Below are 22,090 nucleotides of genomic sequence, written 5' to 3' on the forward strand. Positions count from 1 at the left end.
CTAATATATAGTGTATAAGATTTACTATACAGGGAAAGCCTACAGCTGTCTCGGCATTCAGCAGCAGATTCGTTAGTACCAGTACTGACTAGTTTTGAATGCTCTTCCTTCATTTGGTGTTTTGATATTGTGCAATCCAATGCAATATAGAGGAACCTGGTGACAAAAAAATAATCATTTTGATTTAAACACTTTTTGCAGTCAAAACAAAAAACTAGATAGATAAATAAACAAACCATCAAATTAATAAATAAAAAGCTGGGCAATTTAATAAATTATGTACTTGATGTCTGAGATATCATGGACATTATTATTATTATTTCACAATTTTATACATAGAAAGTTGATACTTTTATTAAAAAAAAAGTTTTTCATTTCTCTTCAGTTTCATATATTTTGGGTAAAAAAAAATGCAATTATTTGGCTAATCAAGGATAATCAAACATTTGATGTAAAGGTTCATAAAATGTATAAAATTATGGGACAAACTCAAACTATTACATTTATTCATGATGTACTATTAGATTTAAATCAACTGTAAAGCTTAAAACCTAAATCTCAGTTTTAACTGTTTAAATATCAGTGAAAAATGTGCACACGAGTGTGTTTTTTCCCCCCGTTTTCTATTTACAGAACACGTTTTATTAAAATACCGTTCATTGTAATTTGACAATTAATACGCTTTTTTTTTTCTTTATCTTCTTTATGGGTTTGGATTAAACCCATTTACTTAAAGCAACCAGTAAATTATAGAAACTCTGTTACACAATAGCTTTGAAAACTTTGACAATAGTGGATTGCGATTTCCATCTCTGTAACAAAACAAATCTATCACAGACCCTTAGGCTACATTTTGCCGTTGCCACTTTGAGAACTCTGCCTTAGATAGGTTCTGCTTTTCATCGCTACCTGATTCATGATGGAAATAAACAGATCTGGTTAGACGTGCTAATTTGCTGTTCCGATGCTTGCCGGACATGTGGGTAAAATCCGATTTGAAAGCAGTCTCTTATTACCCAGATGGATGCGATAAAAAAAACATGATAAGACAGCAGTTATAAGAGCACCATGTTGTTTTTTTTGTTTAGTTTTTTTGCCTTGTGAAGTAATTCGATGCTGGTTTGATGCGAGAAGAGAAATGAAAACCTCAGAGTATCCACCCAGCTCAGTTAGAGGACAAATAAATAAGTAAGCCATCATTGGTGCCATGACTTTCTAAAGGTTACAGACAGTCACATGTTTGGTAGAAACCGTTCTTTTTAGTGTGATGTAACTTTGCCTTCAAAGCGCGGCACCATGACTCACGTTTCGCATAACTTGTGCAACCGAGGCAGCGGAGTCGGCAGGGTTACTGTGAAGATGTTGCTGAGGGGTTAGGATATTCGGAGCTTCTTATAGGCTTCTAAGTGTAGCTTTCTTAATGTTTTTTTGCGCCTAAAAAAGTTTAAACTCAGTGTATTTTAAAACTGTTAAGTAGACTACATGGATATAAGTTTGTGGACACCTGGTTTTTAAAGATTGTATTCCACATTTAGCCCCATTCGCTGTTGTAATAAACTCCACTTTCCCGGGAAGATTCCCGTTCCATAAGATTTTGTGGAGATTTGAGCTTATTCAGCTACAAGGGTGTTAGTAAAGTCACTTATAGAATAGAATAGCCATAATTTCTCACATATACATTACAGCACAGTGAATTTTGTTCTTCCAATATCCCAGCTTGCTTATAAGCTACCACTCCCCTGTTACTGATTATTGATAGTTACTCATGTTGGTGAGGTGAGTAGGCCTGGGGTGCAGTCAGCGTTCACAAACAGCCTAAAGGTGTTTAATAGGGTCGAGGGTCAGAGCTCTAGAGCAGATCTTTCACTCAAAAGCATGTAAAGCACATCTTCATGGAGCTCTCTTTGTACACAGGGGCATCTCCATGCTGAAACAGGTTTGGCTCTTCTAGTTTGAGTGAAGTGAAAATGTAATGCTACCACATCCTAAGGCATCCTATACAACTGTGTGGCTTCAACTGTGTGGTAACAACAGTTGGTAACACATATCCCTGGTCAGGTCAGGTGTCCATTAGGTGTCCAGTGCAATAGAATAGAACATCAAGTTTTCTGCCACAAAAGTGACTCTGAATAAGATTTAACAGAGAAATAGTTATACCTGTAGGTCATATATTACTGGATAAAACATTGTCACATGGTTACTTAAAGCATAAGCAGTTTCCTCATACAATAAAAACCTCTCTGGAAAAAAACCCAACAAAAAAAACATTTTTATGCAGTTTTTTGCCTATGCTTTTTTTTTTTAATTGAGTGGCTCAAAGTCACAATCCCTGAATATACACTATGTTTAATCCATTACTTGAATCCTACCTGCTTTAAGAGGCTTGTTTGGTGTTTTTTTTTTCCCCTCAGGTTTCTTTTTCTAAATCGGTTTGTGTTTCCTATGCTGGTCTCTTACTTCTGGATGCATTATTATTTTTTTATTACACCATTGATTTATCACATTATTGGCATGACTTCGATTTCTTCGGTTGTATCGTCCTTTGTGTTTACACGTGTGGTTGTTTGCATAAAAACAAAAACCACCAGGATTTTTGCCATTCACATAGTGTCTGCTTTAGGGCTATAAAAAATAAAAAGTACTTAAGACGTGTAGCTAGCATTTCCATGTTTGCATTCAAGGCAATGGATAGACACCTTTACTCAGAGTGACTTACAAAAGTGCTTTGAAGTCTCAGTTAGTAAGTACATTTTATTGCTGATTTATTAGGATGCAGACTAATGCCTTAAGACTTAATAGTCCTTTGAGATCGTTAGTTGTCAGACTGTGCAAACGTGATCCTCCATGTCGCATTGTCTCAGTTGTCATAACGTCAGACTGCAAAAAACTGACGCACGCAAGAAAATATTTTTAGGTCATCAATCCGTGACGCGTTCAGACCATACGCTCTCTTGCTAATGATAACTAACAGCAAACGAAAACAATCAATAGCGCTAATTTTTTTCCCGACATGCCTCGATTATAAAAATGTCATACAAACACCCCTTTTCCCTCCATAACTTAATAAGTTTCTCTTCTCGCTGTAATGTCCACCTGACACGTTCCGTCATTTTCCCCGAGTCGGTTTGAGGTTATCGTGCTAATTGTGTGATCGGGTTCAGCACTCTTATTGGTTCTTGGTTTGGCGGCCGTCGCACTGCGGTAAAGAGTCTGAAATCTGTTGACGCTGCCAGAATTTCACCGGACTAAAAAATTAACGCCATCAAATTGGCTGTCGGTGAACATGTCAAACCAGCGATCAAAGAATACAGATTTTAGCCTCCGGTTATAGGAATCTTTTAGGATTTCCAAAATTTGTTACAGACGAACAAATCGTGGGCAAAATCCCACAGTGAGCACCGGGCTTAAGAATACAATCTATCTGTCAATCTAAAAATCAAGTCTAAAACTCTGTTGGGAGAGAATATAGTTAGAACCAATTTTTTTTTAATAAGGCGTTGATCTTTAGATGTTGTTTGAAGACTGCTAGTTACTCGGCTGCCGAGCAGTAGCAGTGGTTGAGGATCGGAGGGAGTATGGTGCAGTGCAGTGTGAGATCTTCACTGTGAGGATGGGGTTTTGGGAGGGGGGTCCAGATTGAAGGTCCAGATTGAATGAAAAGTGTTTTGGGGAGAAGAAAAAGCCGAAAAGTACAGTTCTAGTTTTTCAAATAATCCAGTCGGGGTCAGATCAACATGAATGAATGAGCATCTACGGAACGTCTCTCTATACTCCTGAGCCAAATGTTTAATATAAAGTTAAAATTTTGTTCAGAGAGCTTAGAGTTCAGTTTATTTATTGTTTCAGTAATGTTGTTTTGTTTGACATGCTTTTTAGTTTTTTTTAGTTTTAGAATAATTGCCGATGGTTTTTTCCCCCAATTTTGAAAGGGTGTACTTGCATTATTATGCCATTATAATATATTATGATTATTGTAGTGGCATAACATAATAGCAAATAAGGGACAATATGGTTTATCGCAAATATTACTGGGACAGTATATTGTCTGAACAACACAGATGATGTATGCAGAATAGTTTTGATAAAAGGTTGGTTAAATGTTGGTCGCATCGTCGCACAATTATCATATTTGTATTACAAATATATATTAGTGAAGAACTGATGATGTGTGTAGTTACAGCATGTTGTCATTTTGTCACTGAGCTACTAATAAAAGGGTATAGTTTCTATATATTTTTTTGTTGATAAAGGAAGTTATACATTTTATACTTATTTTTTAAATTTTTTTCAAGCTTCCTGGTTCAAATAAATTTGTCTCAAGGCAGATATCAGTTTAAAATAAATAAATGTAACTCTGTAAACTCCCTGAGGTACATTAAGCGACTCAAGCGTACACATTTTTAGGATAAATGTATTAAATTAAGCTGTTTCATGACAATGGAGTGCTGATTGTTAAAAGCACAAGACAATTTGAATTAAATTCAAAGGTTTTTGAAGTCAAAAACTGTAAAACTATACTAGCTTTGTCTTCATAAGTATATGAAGTACCAGCTGGCTTATCTTTTCTCTTAGATTCAAAGTTAACGGATTCCTTTGGCATAATTATTTTTCATGCATAAAGAAATATCTCTCCTCCGTGCCTACAAGCACTAAATTGATGACCCCGGTGTTAGCAGTTTCATTATTCGTATTATTGAGTTATGCTTGAGAAAACTGAAGGGTTTCGCTGGTGCTGCTATATTTTTCGTTTAGGTTCAGCGTTTGTGGATTTAAGCTCCTCCCACTCGAGATCAGGAATTCCTGATGTGTTGCTGTTTAGCCTTCCTTAGCCATTTAATATTGAATATAGTACATTTTAAACATTCACAATGATGACACAGCGATTTTAAACAATACAATGCACATATTTTGTATCAGCAATGTATATTAGCATGCACCGAGGCCACTTTCATAGGAAGTGAAACCGGACAGATCGGAAACAAAACCAGGTGATGTTTTTTTTTCCTGATCTTTAGCAGCCTCCAGGTTTCAGTAAGCTTTATCAATGTGCAGCTTGTTTACTGCTTTCACAGACAAGCAGGCTATACTTTTCTGCTCAGCACGGTTGTAAAGAGTGGTTATTTGAGTTTATGCTGTGCAGTTCCAGCGTTTTTCTTCACGATTACTGTATTACTCGTTAATTCTGTAATAGACAACTTGAAAATGTTCTTTTAAGGCAGATTTTTTAAATGAACAATCCTTTACTCTTATTATTAAATGTGATAAGATTCTGTTTTACTTGGTGAATAGCGTTGGAGCGCAGCTTTATAGTATAAAATAGTAAATAAATTTGATAGTCACAGTGTTAAATTCATTATCAGCTAGTAAAAAACCTCAACACCGAGACATTTTCTCTGCCAAATTCATCTATAGGTGAATTGAATCAAATTTTTTTAGACACTGCCACAACTTTTGTCTTTGTAATGGCACTAAATCAGCTACCGGGAAGCACATCACATAACCAAATATAGTCTTCCATAACCAAAGACCGTCTCAACTCCTAACCAAATATTTTCCTTAACGACGTATAATGTTGCCTAAGGCAGCATAATTGGTTTGAAATATTATCCATTCTCATTTTTGCGCCATTCTGCATTATAGCTTAACTAGCTTTAAAAGATCTAGCAAGATAAAATGGAATTCAACGTTGGCTTCTCACTCATCCCTGTCTTCAGCTAACTCCTGAGCAAAAAGCAGCGGTTTCATCGAAGATCAGCACATAGCCTACGCTAACTTCTATAGATGGTTAGATTAGGATACCACTAGAAGTGTTCATGAAGACAGCTGACTACTAAAAATGGCTTAAGGTTTATTCGTTAGGTAAGAACACCGGCAAGTTCACCTTATCCATAATTTATGGCTTGTGCAGTGCGTATTTTGCATTCGTAGGTGGCTGATGCTGTGTCGTTGATCTCTTAAGCACCACAGTAAAGCATAGTTACGTATTCTATCAAACGGGAGTATTCAAGCACAAACCTTTGTAAAAGCAAAACAAGGAAGGAGGGGGAAAGCTGCAGGATTCAGCTTTACATCAGCATGCCTGTGGCAGTAGACGTGAGCTTGCTGGCAATCAGAGGGCGCAGGAGAAATGGCAAGATGCTCTGAGTTACTGCCATAAAGGAGAGAGAGAGAGAGAGAGAGAGAGAGAGAGAGAGCGAGCGCATGCGTGTTGAAGTGGAGGAGGAGAAGGAAAAATGGAATAGCACAATATATTTCTTTCACCACTTTGCCATACAGACGAGGGTAATGCATCAGGGTGAGTCACAGCTGTCTCCCACTCTAAAAGGGCACTCGGTACGACGACTCTACATACGTTCTGCTTGCACAGCTCGAGCTAATTTTAGACATTAGAATGATAAATATATATAGGGTTGATATCCGTGATCATGAATGGGCTTTCTGGGAACGTAGAGGTTCTTAAAGTTGAGGTTCAATAGGGTTCTGGGCTCTGTGTAGATCACCAAAGTTCTCCCATTCTAAGTCTGGCAGGAAGCATGAAGGTTCATGGAGCTTGCTTTGTGGAAAAGGACATCGTCATGCTGGAACAAGTTTGGGTATCAGTTCCAGTGAAAGAAAATTTTTATTCTATGGCATACACAAACAACTGTTTTTTAGTTTGTGGCAACAGTCTGGCGACGAACCACATATAAGTGTCAACATATATTTGGTCCACATTAGTGTATGTTGAAACACAACTCGGTCCCACCAATTAGAGTTCAGAAAATGCCAGATCCGACGGATCAGAGAGGTTTAAGACCCAGAAGTGACATCTTGGTAATTCTATGGCTTGAACTCGAGACTCAAGAATCAGTAAAACGAGTCGTAAGAGCTTTACAAGTACATGTTTATCCCAAAAGTTGCTTGTTGGCAGCCCCAACCACTGCACATAGCTATCCATTATAAGTAACTGGGGAAAGTCTGAGGTAATTGCCCACGTGTTAGAGATGCGTTAAAGCCTGGAGTGTCTCTTTAATATGGTATCAATTGTGAGGTCATCATTTTTGGATTACAGCCACAAAGGGTTGGGAAAAAATGAAAAGAAAAACCTGCCTTTTTTTCAAAGCAACTAAAGGCTTTTTTGATGGTATGCGACCGGACCTAATACAGTTTTACCTCAGCATTTCGTTTTTGTCTGCTTTAGAAATTGACAGTTGTTGATCGCATCATTTACATTCCAGTCAGCTCTTGCCAGAAGCCCCGAGGCTTCACAGAGTTTAAACTGACCTCATACATGCTTCCTGCTACAAATCAAAGAACATTAACACTGATTTTGTCCTCATGCAGAGTCCATATCGCATTACTAGGAGATTAAAGTTATAGCTATATGCAGCTCAAACCGCTCTGACCGCGTTCGAGAAGCTTTTCACTGAGCTTTTTTTTTTTTTTTACCACATTTAGAGTTCTCCAGATGGTGTCCTTGCTTGGGTTTAGCTTGCAGCACTGCAGCCGAATCCAGAATGGCTGCTTTTTTACATTCACCTTAGTAACAAGTCCTTTAAAGTGCAGAGCAAATATAATTAAAAGTCTATCTATAATGAGTCATAAGATTGTGTACATATTGCCATTGTTGAATGTTTTATTTGGAGTCTAGAAAAAAAAAGGATCTGCCTTTTACCCTCAGCAACAGATGCTCACGAAATGAAGGTGCTTTATTGTTTAACTGTTTAACTTAGCACGTTCTGTTTCCTTGTCTTTTTTTTATGTCATAGTTTACTGGTTCACAGTGTTCTTAAGCTGTGCTCGGTCACCAACTGGAACTTCTTAAACACAAAAAAACACATGTACGACCTTGAGTTTGAAAATAAAATAAATGCAGTTAAGATGCATTAGAAATGGCAGGAATATATGAAAAACATTAACACATTACAATTATTATTATTATTATTTTTTACTTCTAGCTATAATGGCACAGTGTAAACGTTTCTATTTTATCATGTGTGTTTTAAACATTAAAGATTTCTAGACTTAGAGCTTATTCAGTGGATGCCATAGTTATTTATTCTTTTAAATTTTTCTGCTTTGCTTGTCTATTAAATGATGCTATATGCATGACTGGAGAGAAGCATGAGGTCACTGCAAAACCTGTAACATACAGTCATAGAGGCTACACTGTAAAATGATCTCGTGTTGTATTATATGCTACTGTATTATATTTACATTACCGTAAAGTAATTCAAAAAATATAGATTAAATTTTTTTTTTACATAAATTCATATTGGTATCTATAGACCCCACTGCTACAATTGTATAGTAATGTTGTGTTTAAAATACTGTTGTTTTACTGTTTATTATTTTCGTTTATTTTTCGTTCGCTTTAGAACAAGCAAAAGGTGTTAGTTTACTCAAAACTTAAAAATATGAAAAGTTTTGGCTACCTGTTTCAAACAGGCTATCATTATGCTAGCATTACGTAGTATACGTTTGAACCTTTTTTTTTTTCCAGTAATTTTTCCAGATGATAAATTACCCACACGAATTTCTTTTGCTGCTTCAAGTACACCTTTTTGTCACTTATTCTGACTGTGTTGTCCTTTGATGCAGCACTGTATATGTTTTCCGGCATATCTACCATATCATGTTGTTAGATAGTTTTAAAGCATCATATTGGATTGAGCACAGTGTATGTTCAGACACCGACAGCTCGTATCTCATACAGCTCGTGTTTCTGTCATATCTGATTCGGGTGGTAAAGTTTGAATCAGATAAAGCGAGATTTGTATGCGATGTCAAATTAGTTTGGAGTTGGGTTTGTGGACACGCTTCTATATTTGTGACAACACAACCAGCTTGAAGCAAAGGTCATGGGAGGATATGTGTGTATACATTTTATACTATACATGTATATGATATATGATATGATAAACATTAACTTTAAATAGCAGCGACTGCAGCACACACACACACACACACACACACACACACACAACACCAACAAATATTAGACAGGATGCTGCTTTTATTACACTTAAGTTATAAAAGATTTTCCCTAATGATTGTATTTATACAATCATTAGGGAAAATCTTTTATAACTTAAGTGTAATAAAAGCAGCATCCTGTCTAATATTTGTTGGTGTTGTGTGTGTGTGTGTGTGTGCTGCATTCGCTGCTATTTAAAGTTAATGTTTATCATATCATATATCATATCATATCATATATCCAAATCCCATGTTTGTCCTTTGACTTTCCATTCACTACTTGGATGCACACCTTTTGTTGATACCAGGACATGTATTAATAATCAACAGTGACTACAGTCTGGACAGACAGATCAGATTTGGCTAGTTATAATAAGTATGCAAAGATTCAGGAAAGAGTTTGAAAAATTGCTCTACCTTCTGAACTTGAGAACCATTTATCTGTCTTTTCATCAGCACTCAGACTTTTAAATAACTGGTTATTTTTGGTTAGCGGACTGTTCTTTAACTTTTTTTTTTTTTGGCTGTACACTTAAAGCATTTGGGTTTGAGATCAAAAGCTGAATATGTGAAAAGGGATCAGAACAGATATTTTGTGGATAAATGCGTTAAACAACATAGATCATGGTATCTTTTGTTCAAGCCCACCTATTTTTTAAGTAATAAAAAACACATAACTAATTTTATGAGAATTGAATCGTTCCGATAAAGGGGAGATTACTGTATATTGTCTTATATTTAGTTTAATCTCAAATCCAAGTGTCAAATTATTGTATATCATAAAATTTAGAATTTGAACTTGCCCTTCCAATACTTTCAGAGGATACTGTATATGGCCAGTGGTATGGATAGGGATGTGGTAGTCCTTTTCCACAAATAACTGTTGCCATGATTGAATTGTGGAAAAAAACTCATACAATTGCAAAATAGTGAAGAGCTTTTACACATTCACATTACAAACCATGAATAGTTTAAAAATGTATAACCCCTTTCCATGGATTTAATGTGGGGATATGACTATTAAATCTCTTTTTATGTGTGTGTGTGTGTGTGTGTGTGTGTGTGTGTGTGTGTGTAGAAACAAGAAACACAAGAAACACTTATTTCAAGAAACACTTATTTCTAAAACATGGACCTGTCTTGTGTCTCAGTGGACCATAAACTTCAGCAATCCAAAAAGTTAGCATGCAATTTAGTCTCTTGAAGGCATTTTATGCACCTTTGTGAAACCGAGTGTGTCCGGGTACCTGCTGATACAGTGGATTCTGATAAGCTCAAGCCACGTGATTCATGTTATATGAATATACTTTTGTGTGCAGCACATCACCTTGAAAATATCTCCATATTGCATGATGCAATGGAAAGTTACATAGAGGCCATGACTGGAAACTTTATTTCAAATAGCTGTAATAGACATGCCTGAAGAAAACAAATGGTGCACATACTGATGGAACATCAATATTTATTGGTACTACATGAAGTTACACACTGCTGTATATATGTGAATAGTATGAGGGTGTATGGGGATATGTATTGCGCTTTCTTTTCTTTTGTTCGCAATGCATTATAAATTGTGATATGTTCTATTATTAATATTGCATGTGGTTTAAAGGCAACCCCAACATGTTCTTTGTTTCTGGAGGGCTTTTAGAGCTATGGTATTGTACAGCACGTTTCATGAGGTTACTCTGTATATGAAAGGGTGGTACTGTATCTTTTAGGGACGTGCATCTCCATAACTGACTGGCTATAATCTCGATGCATAGGCAACGATATTATATATTAAAGATACAGATAAAGCAGGTAACGATTCAACGTGATACGATTCCCCAATACAATGCAGCGCGATCGGATTTCGATTGGATTCAATGCAATTCTCTGCAAAGGAGAAAATGATACTACGCAATTCAGTATGGTACAGATAGTACACTTTTATTTCTTTGGTTTAGACAGACAGCAAATCAGTCACTCACTGACTTCAAACGCATGACACTTACCAAAAAAACAGGCCAAAAAAAAAAAAAAAAGGCAAATTATAGTTGATCTTTTTGTTCTGTCTCCAGGAAGATGCAGCTCTACCTCTGCCATGTTAATCTGTATTCTGTGTGACACTCATGACACGCCTCGATAGTGTTGTGATATGTCATATTCACGTAGCAGCAGCGGTGCTGAGAGAACGCGCTTGAGAAACTGATTAGCAACGAGAAATCAATCATCAAATATTGATCGCAAATGATTGCTCACTTTCGAAATGATAACAGTAAAGCGGATCTACTAATAATCCTAATTAAATAAATCGGTTTCGATGCAAATACGTTTCAAAACGATGCGTTGCAGTACAAATGCCAACTTGTATTTGATGCATCACATAGTTAACTTTTATGTTTGTGAGAATCGGTGAATCTTACCATGTGTATACTGTGTATGACCATCAAGATTATCCAGAGCATCATGGCAGGTCGTTAACACTCTGAAAATGATCTTGCCGACAGTGTGCGATAATTAACTTTTGGTTGCGTGAAAGTCATGCTCTTTAGGTTAGTGATACAGCTACGGTTCTCAGTAGGTTACTTTTGAGTGTTGGGTAAAGATGGACATTTTTCTTTTTCGTGTTTGTTTTTTTTTTTTTTTTTTTTAATCGTTTGGCTAAGAATTTGGGTGGGAAGGAGGGGTCGAGACAGAAGTAAAAAATCCTTGCATTCCAATTTGTGTGTGTGTGTGTGTGTGTTTGTTCTAGGCTGAGTCACTGCTGAGGAGTGGGAAGGTCTGAAGAGTGTGAGAGAGAAGTGCCAGAAGGAGGGGGATAGCCTGCTCCATAACAGCTTCCACAGGAGAAGGAGCGCAAGAGAGAGAGACACGACAAGCAAAGCGACATAGAGAGAGAGAGAGAGGGAGAAAGAGAGGGAGAGCACCAGGCAGAGAGGGAGAGCTACGCTGACCCCTCCTCTCCCCTCTTCCTCTCCTCTCCTACACCGCCCACCCCCCACCTCCTCCCTCCTCACTCGTTCTGGAGCTGGCGTGTTGGAGTGGAGAGCACACCGTGACGGAGGCATCATGAGCGATGTCACCATCGTCAAAGAAGGCTGGGTGCAGAAGAGGGGTAAGTGTCTCGCCGCTCTCAGTTCACTAACGGGGCTCGGCTTATGCGTGCCCGTGTGTGCGTGTGCGTGTGTGTGTGTGTGTGTGTGTGTGTGTGTGTGTGAGAACGATGAGAGCGTGTTGTCTCAAGGGATGTAGTCCTTTATCATGGGTGGGCTCTGCTGCTGTAAAATGCCACAGCATGGCTTCAGTCACAGAACGCTTGTGGATGGCAGTTTGAGGATGTGGGCGTGCCTCTGTGTGTACGTGTGTGTGTAACTGTGTTTACACCTGTGTAACTAAGTATACTTTCACACTACATGGATGTGGTGTAGAATATGTCTGATTGTATCTGTGTGTTTGTGGAAGTGGTTAGGACTGACTGCTGAATGTCATTTGATGGGGATTTCTAAACACACACACACACACACACACACACACACACACACACACACACAAGCTAACAGTCAGTCACACAGGCTGTAACATGGCCTATTTGATTGTATGCATGTTTGTAATCAGGCTGTCTCCGAGTCCTTTACGCGCATAAAGAGACGTTGTTCGGAATCGGTTTTCCCTTGCACGTCGTGGTATGCAAACACAGCATCCGTACTCACTATATTGCGTAAACGTCAGCAGTTGAACGTAATTATCAGTAAAAAAAAAAAAAAAAAAAACCTGTCCATCAGGGCTAGACTGTACTCTCTGACACTGTAAGGTGGCATCTTTAATTATGGGTGGGATTTGTTTTTGCGCTGCCTCTGGTTTTCCTGTCAATTATCAACCCCCCCCCTTTTTCTTTTTTTCTATTTTTCTATTTTTCTCTCCGTCTCCCTCTGTCTAGTTCCGTCTCTCTGTCTGGCTGTTTGGGTGTGTGAGAGTCCGTGATCTCTTTGCCCTTGCTTTAGGTTTAAGCGCACTCCCACTGTCTCGGCCGATCCCGAGTGAAGCAGTCTGCTGTATGTATACCTGGTACTACTATAAACCGCTCCCATGTGTCATTAAGGAAATACAAACAGGATTAAAGAAGTCTTAAAAAGAGACATAGGATGGTGTTGAACCACCAGTAGCGCATTCTCTACATATCACTATAATCTCGAACCTGTACGACAAGGACGATTTACAATTATAATAATGATGATGATGGTGGTTATTGTAAGAATTTGTAAAATCTTTTCTAAAAAGGGCTGGTGTGAACATCTGCATCCACACCGGTTCTTTGTGGAAAAGATTGGACACCTGTGGTATAAAACATCTGTCCAGAATCTGCCATAGTATTCTTGCAACTTGGCTTACACTGAAGGCTGTAGGGATGACCGTTTTATCCTCATCAAATCAGTCAGTGAGCCCTTTCACCTTTCGGATGGTGATGTTGCCACTGCTGATCGATTTCTCATGTTTGTTGCTTGATATATGTTTTGGCCTTCCGTGACTTGACAAACCTAAAGCAATAAACCTGACGAGAATATCGTTTCACCTCTAGATTCCCACTTTGAAGGTGATGTAGAAAGCATCACAGTCAAACATAGACTAATGCATTAATTTTTTTTTTTTTTTTATCAGAATCTTTTGGGAAATTAAAATTCATTCATTTATATCCATCTTTCCATCCATCTTTGGTAGCTGCTTTCTCTTGGTCAGGGTCAACATGTATTTAAAACCTAAACCAGGAACTTTGCACGAACCGTGAGCACACTTACTCACTCATACCTAGCGGCAATTTCAGGTCCATCTGCCTGCATGTTTATGGAATGTGGAAGGAAACCGGAGAACCCACAGAAAGCTCATACAGACACGGAAAGAACATGTGGAAACTCCACACTGGCTGTAACCTGAGCTCAGGAGCAAATACCCTAGAGGCTTTATAGCAGCAACGCGATCCACCGGCCAGATCAAGATTTATATGGAATCTGAAATCAGGACCCAAAATGCTAACTGATAAATGAATTTTAAATATATATATTATATATACAGTACAGACCAAAAGTTTGGACACACCAGTTTATTCAAAGAGTTTTCTTTATTTTCATGACTATGAAAATTGTAGATTCACACTGAAGGCATCAAAACTATGAATTAACACGTGGAATTATATACATAACAAAAAAGTGAACTGAAAATATGTCATATTGTAGGTTCTTCAAAGTAGGCATCAAGAGAATGCCAAGAGTGTGCAAAGCAGTAATCTAAGCAAAAGGTGGCTACTTAGAAGAACCTACAATATGGCATATTTTCAGTTGTTTCACACTTTTTTGTTATGTATATAATTCCACATGTGTTAATTCATAGTTTTGATGCCTTCAGTGTGACTCTACAATTTTCATAGTCATGAAAATAAAGAAAACTCTTTGAATAAACTGGTGTGTCCAAACTTTTGGTCTGTACTGTGTGTCTATATATATATATATATATATATATATATATATATATATATATATATATATATATATATATATATATATATATATATATATAGCTGGACATGTATGTGATGGATTTATGACTGCTTATACATTGTCTTGCATTTAGGACTTTGGTCACCAGGAAGAGGAAAAGATTTGCAGTGATAACTGTATAACATTTGGCTGTCAGTCAGAATATTAGGTACCTAGCTCATCACTACTGTTTCTACGTTTGTTTATTTTGAAAATGTGTAAGAATTAGCCATGCTGATTGAATTGTGTTTGTGTTTGACCCAAACTGTTTATATGTGCATTAGTGGCCAAGGCCATGCCTGGGTTGGGCCTGAAGATGTAGAATGGAGAAGTTGGTTTGTGTGTGTGTGTGTGTGTGTGTGTGTGTTTTTATGGTCTGCGCTGGGAAACAGAGCTCGTGTTGTTGGGCTTGGCTGTCGGCCAGGATGACCCTGATCACCCTCTCCTTTCCTTTTCTTTTTCCGCTTTGTCTCCTCTACTCTCCGTTTCCACGATTGCTTTCACTCGGCCTTCCCGGAGTCCGACTTCTACCTTTATTTCCACATTTTATCACTGTCTCTCCGTGTCACTTTTTACTTTCATCTTTATCTTCTTGTCTTACTGTGTGCCTTCTCCTCATCTCTGTTGTGCCAGAACACCGTAGACTTTGCTCTAGCAGAAGTTGTTTTGGCTCTGTCCCCCCGCTTGGCCTGGCCTTCCATTCAGATTTCTTTTGAAAGTAGGGTTGTGTAATGGGAAATCAGACAGGGTGAGGGAGAGAGAGAGAGAGCGAGAGAGAATGAGCAAAGGATGACCAAACGGGGGGATGACATAATTTCCTGTTTACTACACCACTATGAATGGGACACTAGGAGCTCCCACCACAGAGAGCAGATTCGAACTTGCACCAAAAACTTCCTGTTGTCTCTCAAATGTATTTTATTTCTTAATATGTTGGTGCTCTATGACCTCAGGCACTCAATAGATTTGGTGTTAATTATGTTTCTATGTTGTCCCTCCAACATCTACATACTCTAATAACATGCTCACCTGCACTTCAGCAGGTGCACAGAGCCCTGATGAACACCCCCCCCACTTCCCATTCCCATGCAAACTCTATTGCATTTAAATCAAATGCCTTTCGGAAAAATTGATGGCATGTTGTGAATGTGATGTGACATTGCTTATGTGTGTGTGTGGATCAGAGGCGAGACTGTAGAGCTTCGAGCTGGGAGTCACATGGCTGCCATGCTCTCTCCCACAGGACCAGGAACACTCTGTACTGAGAGGAGGATGCACGGATATGAATGAATCTCTCTTTCCCTCCCTCTAATTTTCTTTCATCTTTCTTTCTCTCTCTGCATCTGTGTCTCAGTCTTTTGGACATGCATACACATTTGTAAGCACATTGTGTCCATGTCTCTGATCAAATTCTTGTTGCTTTTTTATTTATTTATTTATTTATTTTTTAACACCCCTTTAGGAAGTTGCATGCTTTCAGCTATATTCACATTCCCTCACATATATCCCCACCCCCACCCGAGACCTTGCAGCCCTGGGTGCAAACAGTGCCATATCATTTGTCCAACCTCTTTCATGTCTAGCGGTATAAAGCTCACAAACAGCCGATGTGGTCATCTCCTTCTTGTGATCCATGTCCTCCTCCTTGGTTTCCTCCTCTCCCTTTTTCCCCTCTTTCTCTCCACCTCAGGGCCAAGCGAGGACATTGTGTGCAGTCCGATTTCAGAGTTTATGTGCTTTCTTCTCTGTTCTGCGCTATAAGTCATGCTGAGTTCTTTGGCCTGGCTTTAAATGTGCAATTGGGGTTGCAGCATTTGCACAATGTGCCCGGTTTGTTTTCTCTCTCACAGTCCAGCAATGCTGAATTGATGTGAGCCTGATGGATAGGGCTCTTGGTAGCCTGATGTCGCCACACCCTTACAGATGAGACTGAGAAAAGAATTCTGGGACGAACTGAGCAGCTCATCATAATAAGTTAAGATTGTGACATGCAGGATACTAGTTAGTCTCAGAATTTGAAAAGAAGAAGAAGATATATTCACAAAAGTCTATCTGCTGCCCAGTCTGACGATTCGGTTGCCTAGAAACCCGATCGCTTTGGTTGAAAAGCGGTAGTTAAGTTAATTAAGTGCTAATCTTATAGCGAGCTAGTCACACAGGCTACCACTGACGAAGGCAAATGAACGAGCATATGATTTCGAACAAAGTTTTCTAATGTAGCACTCCGTGTTTGCGTCCTCACCAAGTCGCTGGCCGACGTTTTGGCTATGAGACACGGTGTTCTCTCCACCCACCCGTGTAACAGATATTATTTGAGTCTGGCTAGCATCTTTTATTTTTCCTCTCGTTAGGTTTCACTGCAAACCGGAGAGCTATTCGACAGTTTATTTTGTGCTTCCGCAGGCCCATGTGTGCTCCGGATTTTGAACGATCGTCTGTCATCCATGCAAGCAAATCAGTCCACCTGGAAAAACCGCTCATCATACAGCTGTAGGTCAGCAGTGGTGTGACCTACGTGTGCTTTTCAGCGGGTGCTAAACAAGTAGCTCTCTCTATCTACAGCATCACGGGTTATCTTAATTATGTGGTTTGCTACGAATAAAAAAACTTTGGATTTGCAGAAGCCAATACAGGGTAGGGTTTATTTTTTTCTTTATTTTTAAATAACCAAGACCAAAACTATATTGTTAGATGTGCTCAGGCTCTACTGATTGAATTTTTTAACCACTGTCTGTAATAAAATACATTTTAATTTTGATAATCTAATAGATCTAATAATCTAATGAATGCATAGATTATATGCATTATGCAATAACAGATTCAAACAAATGAACAAATACACACCTTAAGTACTCTATAGGACTAAAGTATTTCCAGTCATATGTGGTTTTTCTCCAAAACTATTACACAAGTTTAAGGCACACAATTATATAGAATGTCTCTAAATGTGATCGCATGAAATTTTCCTTCACTTCCTGTTCCAGCATGACAGTGCCCCTGTGCACAAATCCAGTCCTATGAAGATATTCTTTATATGGGTTGGAGTGGAAGATCTCCTGTTATAGAATTCTGACCTCAATTCTATTGAACACTTTTGGGATGACTGTAAACACTGACTGCACCCCAGACCTCCTCACCTCACCTACATCATCACCTGACTTTACTAACACCCTTGTAGCTGAATGAGCACAAATCTCCATAAGCACACTCCAAAATCTAGTGGAGACATCTTCCCAGAAGAGTGGAGGTCATTACAACAGAAAATTGGGACGAAGTGTGGAATGGGACGCTCAGAAACCAATAATGAATCTTACGTTCAGGTGTCCACAAACTTTTCTCCATATAGTGTATAACTAGGGTCTGAACAGTATGCAGGGAAGATAAGAATGAACTTTAAGCACAGGTAATTTAACCAAACTTATATTTCCTAATGATAAATTGATCAAGAACGCATACAGTTAGGATTATGATTTCAAAATGCAGTTATTTGTACAGTGCTTTAGAGAATTTTGACATATCTAAAGGTTAAACAGACTTCTACTAAAGGACATCTGGGATTGAATTTAAAGGAGAAAAACAGACGCCGACGCACCATTAGACACTCAATGGTTAAATGAATGCAGATTTGCCATTTGCAGTTTGGGCCTTCACTGATCTTTAGACTTGACATGAAGCTGAAGATAATATAAGAATAATACATTTACGACCAAATATGATCTAAATATACAGATATAATAATACATTTTCAACCTGCAATATAATTATTAACATTATGACATCATAACATTATAAGCGGTGAAGTGAATTATACTTATCGCTGATTATCTCTTCGTCATGGCACCAGTTATTGGGTGGGAAATATTAGGCAGCAAGTGAACATTTTGTCTTCAAAACTGATGTGTTAGAAGCAGGAAATGTGGGTAAGTGTAAGAACAAATTTGACAAGGGCTAAATTGTAACGGCTAGACGACTGGGTCAGAGCTTCTCCAAAACTGCAGCTCTTATGGCATGTTCCTGGTCTGCAGTGGTCAGTATCTATCAAAGTTCTCAAAGGATGGAACAGTGGTGAACCGGCAACAGGGTGATGGGCAGCCTTGGCTCATTGATGCACGTGGGGAGAGAAGCCTTGTCGGTGTGGTCCGGTCCAACAGACGAGCTCCTGTAGCTCAAATTGCTAAAGAAGTGAATGCTGTTAATGCTCAATGGGTCAGTACTTTTTTTGGCAGTAAAAGGGGACCAACACAATAATTGGCAGGTGGTCATAATATTATGCCTGATCAATGTTTTTTTTTTTTGCACCAGATTAACATAGAACACTCAATGAACTATGTAGCATCTCAAAGTTCACAATTTTTGTCCAATAGGTTTTAAATACATGCTATTTTTGCTACAGCCCTGTGCTACATGTCCGCTATGTCTAATTTGCCTGTCCATTCATAGCGTTTGGAAGACACCCTAATCAGTGTACCAGTTGTGGAACATCTATATTCTTCCGCCGTTCCTCTGACCTTCTAGTATGTCGAAACTCTCTTTGTATCTGATGCGCTCTCTCTCTGTTATTTGTTTGAAGCAGCAGTGAGTACAGAGGCACAGTGGCCGGTCAGCACACAAATGTGGCTGCCGCTTCCTTTTATGGCCACGAACACGTGCACACACTTCCACGCAACCCTCACACACTCTGTGCCTCTTGCTTTTGTGCCTGCCAGCTAATGTGTTTGTGTGTTAAACCATCACTGGCACATAAGAAGAACGCAACAGTTAAGAAAGTCACAAATGTTTTTTGTACGTGTGTGTGTGTGAGACTGTAGCGTGCACGGGGTCACTAATGGTCAGAGAAGCGGGCAGTTGAAAAAAAGAGCGGGTCAAGGCTGAATCATGGCACACATCAACCTGAGTAACTGCAGTGGTGGTCATTCTGCTGAAATGTGGTGAAAGAGAGAGAGAGAGATGGAAGAGAAGCAGAAAGGCATCACATATGACCATCGCACCTTTCGGTGAAACCGAGGCATACCGAGACCGAGTGAGGACACAGAGAGATTCCAGGACACCATTTGGTTTATGTTTTTGATGCACGCCTTCTAGGATTTCGAGTCCGAGACGGAAAGAGGGAGGGCAAGGAGGAGAGATAAAATTGTACACTCCCGTGTCCCCAGGAGGAGAGGGCTGAGGCTGATGACGCATTTCCTCACCTCTCGGGCGATCTATCTGTCTGCCTTGCGTCCGTGCATGTTTTAGTGATGAGATAATGATGCGCAGGGCGACTAAATGCAGCCAGACCTCGGAGAAGGACGCACCTCGGAGCATGTCCCGCAGCGTATCGTCGAGCAGGAAGCTGCATGCATGCATGGTTGCTCTTTAATGGACGCGTAAGATACAATGAAGCCAGCTTTTGTTTGCTTGTAGCTTCACGTCTCGGGTGTCGCCGGTCTAATGCCAGTACGGCATGGCCACCAGGAAAAACTCCTGAAAGGCCCTTCGAAAAGGTCAAAAACATTACCTCCAAGGTTTTTTTTTTTTACAGCCCACATGACAGCCCTCAGACCTTCCTGAGGTTCGTCTAATGTTCCATTTATTAATTTGTCCCACTTGGATTTCACTGTTTTGCTCGGTTTAATTCATTAATAGCATTAATGCAGGGGTAGCCCTTCTCGCAACTTCATGATGAGCCATTAGGTAAATTAGGAATGCACGACGGTGCTGGTGTTTGCCCATGCCAGCCAAGCACTCGCACACGGTGCACCCGCTGAGCACGGACTATCATCTTACCCCCCTGCAACGAAGATGCAGCCAGCCAGCCGGCCTGCCGCTGACACGCACCTGCTTTCAGCTGTACAACATCCTCCCCTCTATTTTTTTATTTTCTTTTTAAGTGTTTCATCAATCTTTCATGCCATTGCCACAAGTGGTCTGTCAGTGGGCTTCTATTGCGCGTCGTTATTCCCCCTGGGCCAAAATATCCCCCCGCAGGACGGTGAAGTGGATTTTTCTGTTCATGGAGTGTACACTGTTTTACCCCATCGTTCTCGATCAAACTCACATGCAAACGTACACTCAAAGCAATTTGTTTCACATCAGGGATAATCAACGAGTTTGCCAAAGCCCTGCTCTGTGAATCAGGCACTTGGCGAATGTTGTTCTAGAGGAAAAAAAAAAGGGAGAACATGTCTGACATCCTTCCCATCTTAGACTTCCTGTGTGAAAGTTGGTCTTTGTGGATGAAAATAGCTTTGCCTCCGCAGCTTCATCTGGCTGCTGTTCTCCATCCCAGCAGCTGACGAAAGTCCAACAGAGACATAGGGATGTGGGGGAGAGACAGATAGAAAAGAAAAGAGAAACGGGGATGTGGCAGAGAGACAGATGGAGAAGAAGAAAAGACACAGGGATACGGGGGAAAGACAAATAGACAAGAAGACACAGGAATGTGGAAGAGAATTAAAGACAGAGCAATGGAAAGTGGAGATGCTTGGATGTGGGAATGGGACAGGGATATGGAAAATAGATAGAAACACACAGAGAAAGGAATATGGGAGAGAGACAGGGACGAAGGGTTATGGGAGAGAGAAAGAGACAAAAGATAAATACATTTCGGAAAGAGACAGAGACACCTGGATATGGGAGAGAGACACACGGATATGAGAGAGCACAACCAACACAGGGTTATAGGAAAGAGACACAGACACAGGGTTATAGGAAAGAGACACAGACACAGGGTTATAGGAAAGAGACACAGACATGGGTAAGGATAGGAGAGACACAGACACTGGGATAGGGGACAGGGACATAGACACAGGATTATGGAAGAGAGCCAGTTATAGGAATATGGGAGAGAGACACAAACACAGGGATATGGGAGGAAAGACACAGGGATATGGGAGGAGAGACACAGGGATATGGGAGAGAGACACAGGGATATGGGAGAGAGACACAGGGATATTGGAGAGAGACACAGACACAGGGATAGGGGAGAGGGACCGATACAGGAATATGGGAGCGAGACAGACGCAGGAATTTGTGAGGGGGACAGACACAGGAATATGGGAGAGAGACAGACACAGGAATATGGGAGGGGGGGCACAGACACAGGAATATGGGAGAGAGACAGACACCGGAATTTGCGAGGGGGACACAGACACAGGAATATGGGAGAGAGACAGACACAGGGGTAAAGGATAAAATAGTGTGTAAATGTTTGTGAATTTACAGAAAAACAAATGAGATGTTTTTCCCCGGTAGGAAAGTCCTGCCCCATACATAGTTTGTGGTCTATGTGCGCTATGTGGAGTGGTGGCTTTATAAATATTTTATTTCTGAATTTTGGCCTAGTTTATATAGAAATAGGGTAGAAATATGGTGCTCTGTATGCCATTGTTTGGGGCAGAGTAAAAAAAAAAAAAAAAAAAGTGCACCCCCTATTTGTATCTGGATCTGCTTTTTTATAACATTGCAACTTTGTGGTCACTTTCTAGATCTCAACCCAATTGAACATGCATATGGAATTTTTTTCCATCATCATCATCTAAACATCAACACAGAGAATATATTTTGGAGAATGGCTTACATATGTGGAAACCAAACCTTAGGATTTGTATGTACTTTCTAAACATCCCATTCCAAAGACATCC

General features: G+C 39.6%; 1 protein-coding gene across 2 annotated transcripts in view; it reads left to right on the forward strand.

Annotated features, from left to right (window-relative positions):
- The window catches only part of akt3a (v-akt murine thymoma viral oncogene homolog 3a), a 108,864-nt gene that overhangs the window by 5,915 nt on the left and 80,859 nt on the right, over positions 1-22,090 (forward strand). For both annotated transcript variants that reach the window (XM_046868187.1, XM_046868196.1), the window contains exon 2: positions 11,693-12,055. In XM_046868187.1, the coding sequence (XP_046724143.1) occupies positions 12,010-12,055 (46 nt within the window). In that variant the 5' untranslated portion in view covers positions 11,693-12,009. The remainder of the gene's footprint in view (positions 1-11,692; positions 12,056-22,090) is intronic.

This window comes from Silurus meridionalis, chromosome 2 (genome assembly GCF_014805685.1).
Source record: "Silurus meridionalis isolate SWU-2019-XX chromosome 2, ASM1480568v1, whole genome shotgun sequence".
In the NCBI taxonomy this organism is placed as follows: domain Eukaryota; kingdom Metazoa; phylum Chordata; class Actinopteri; order Siluriformes; family Siluridae; genus Silurus; species Silurus meridionalis.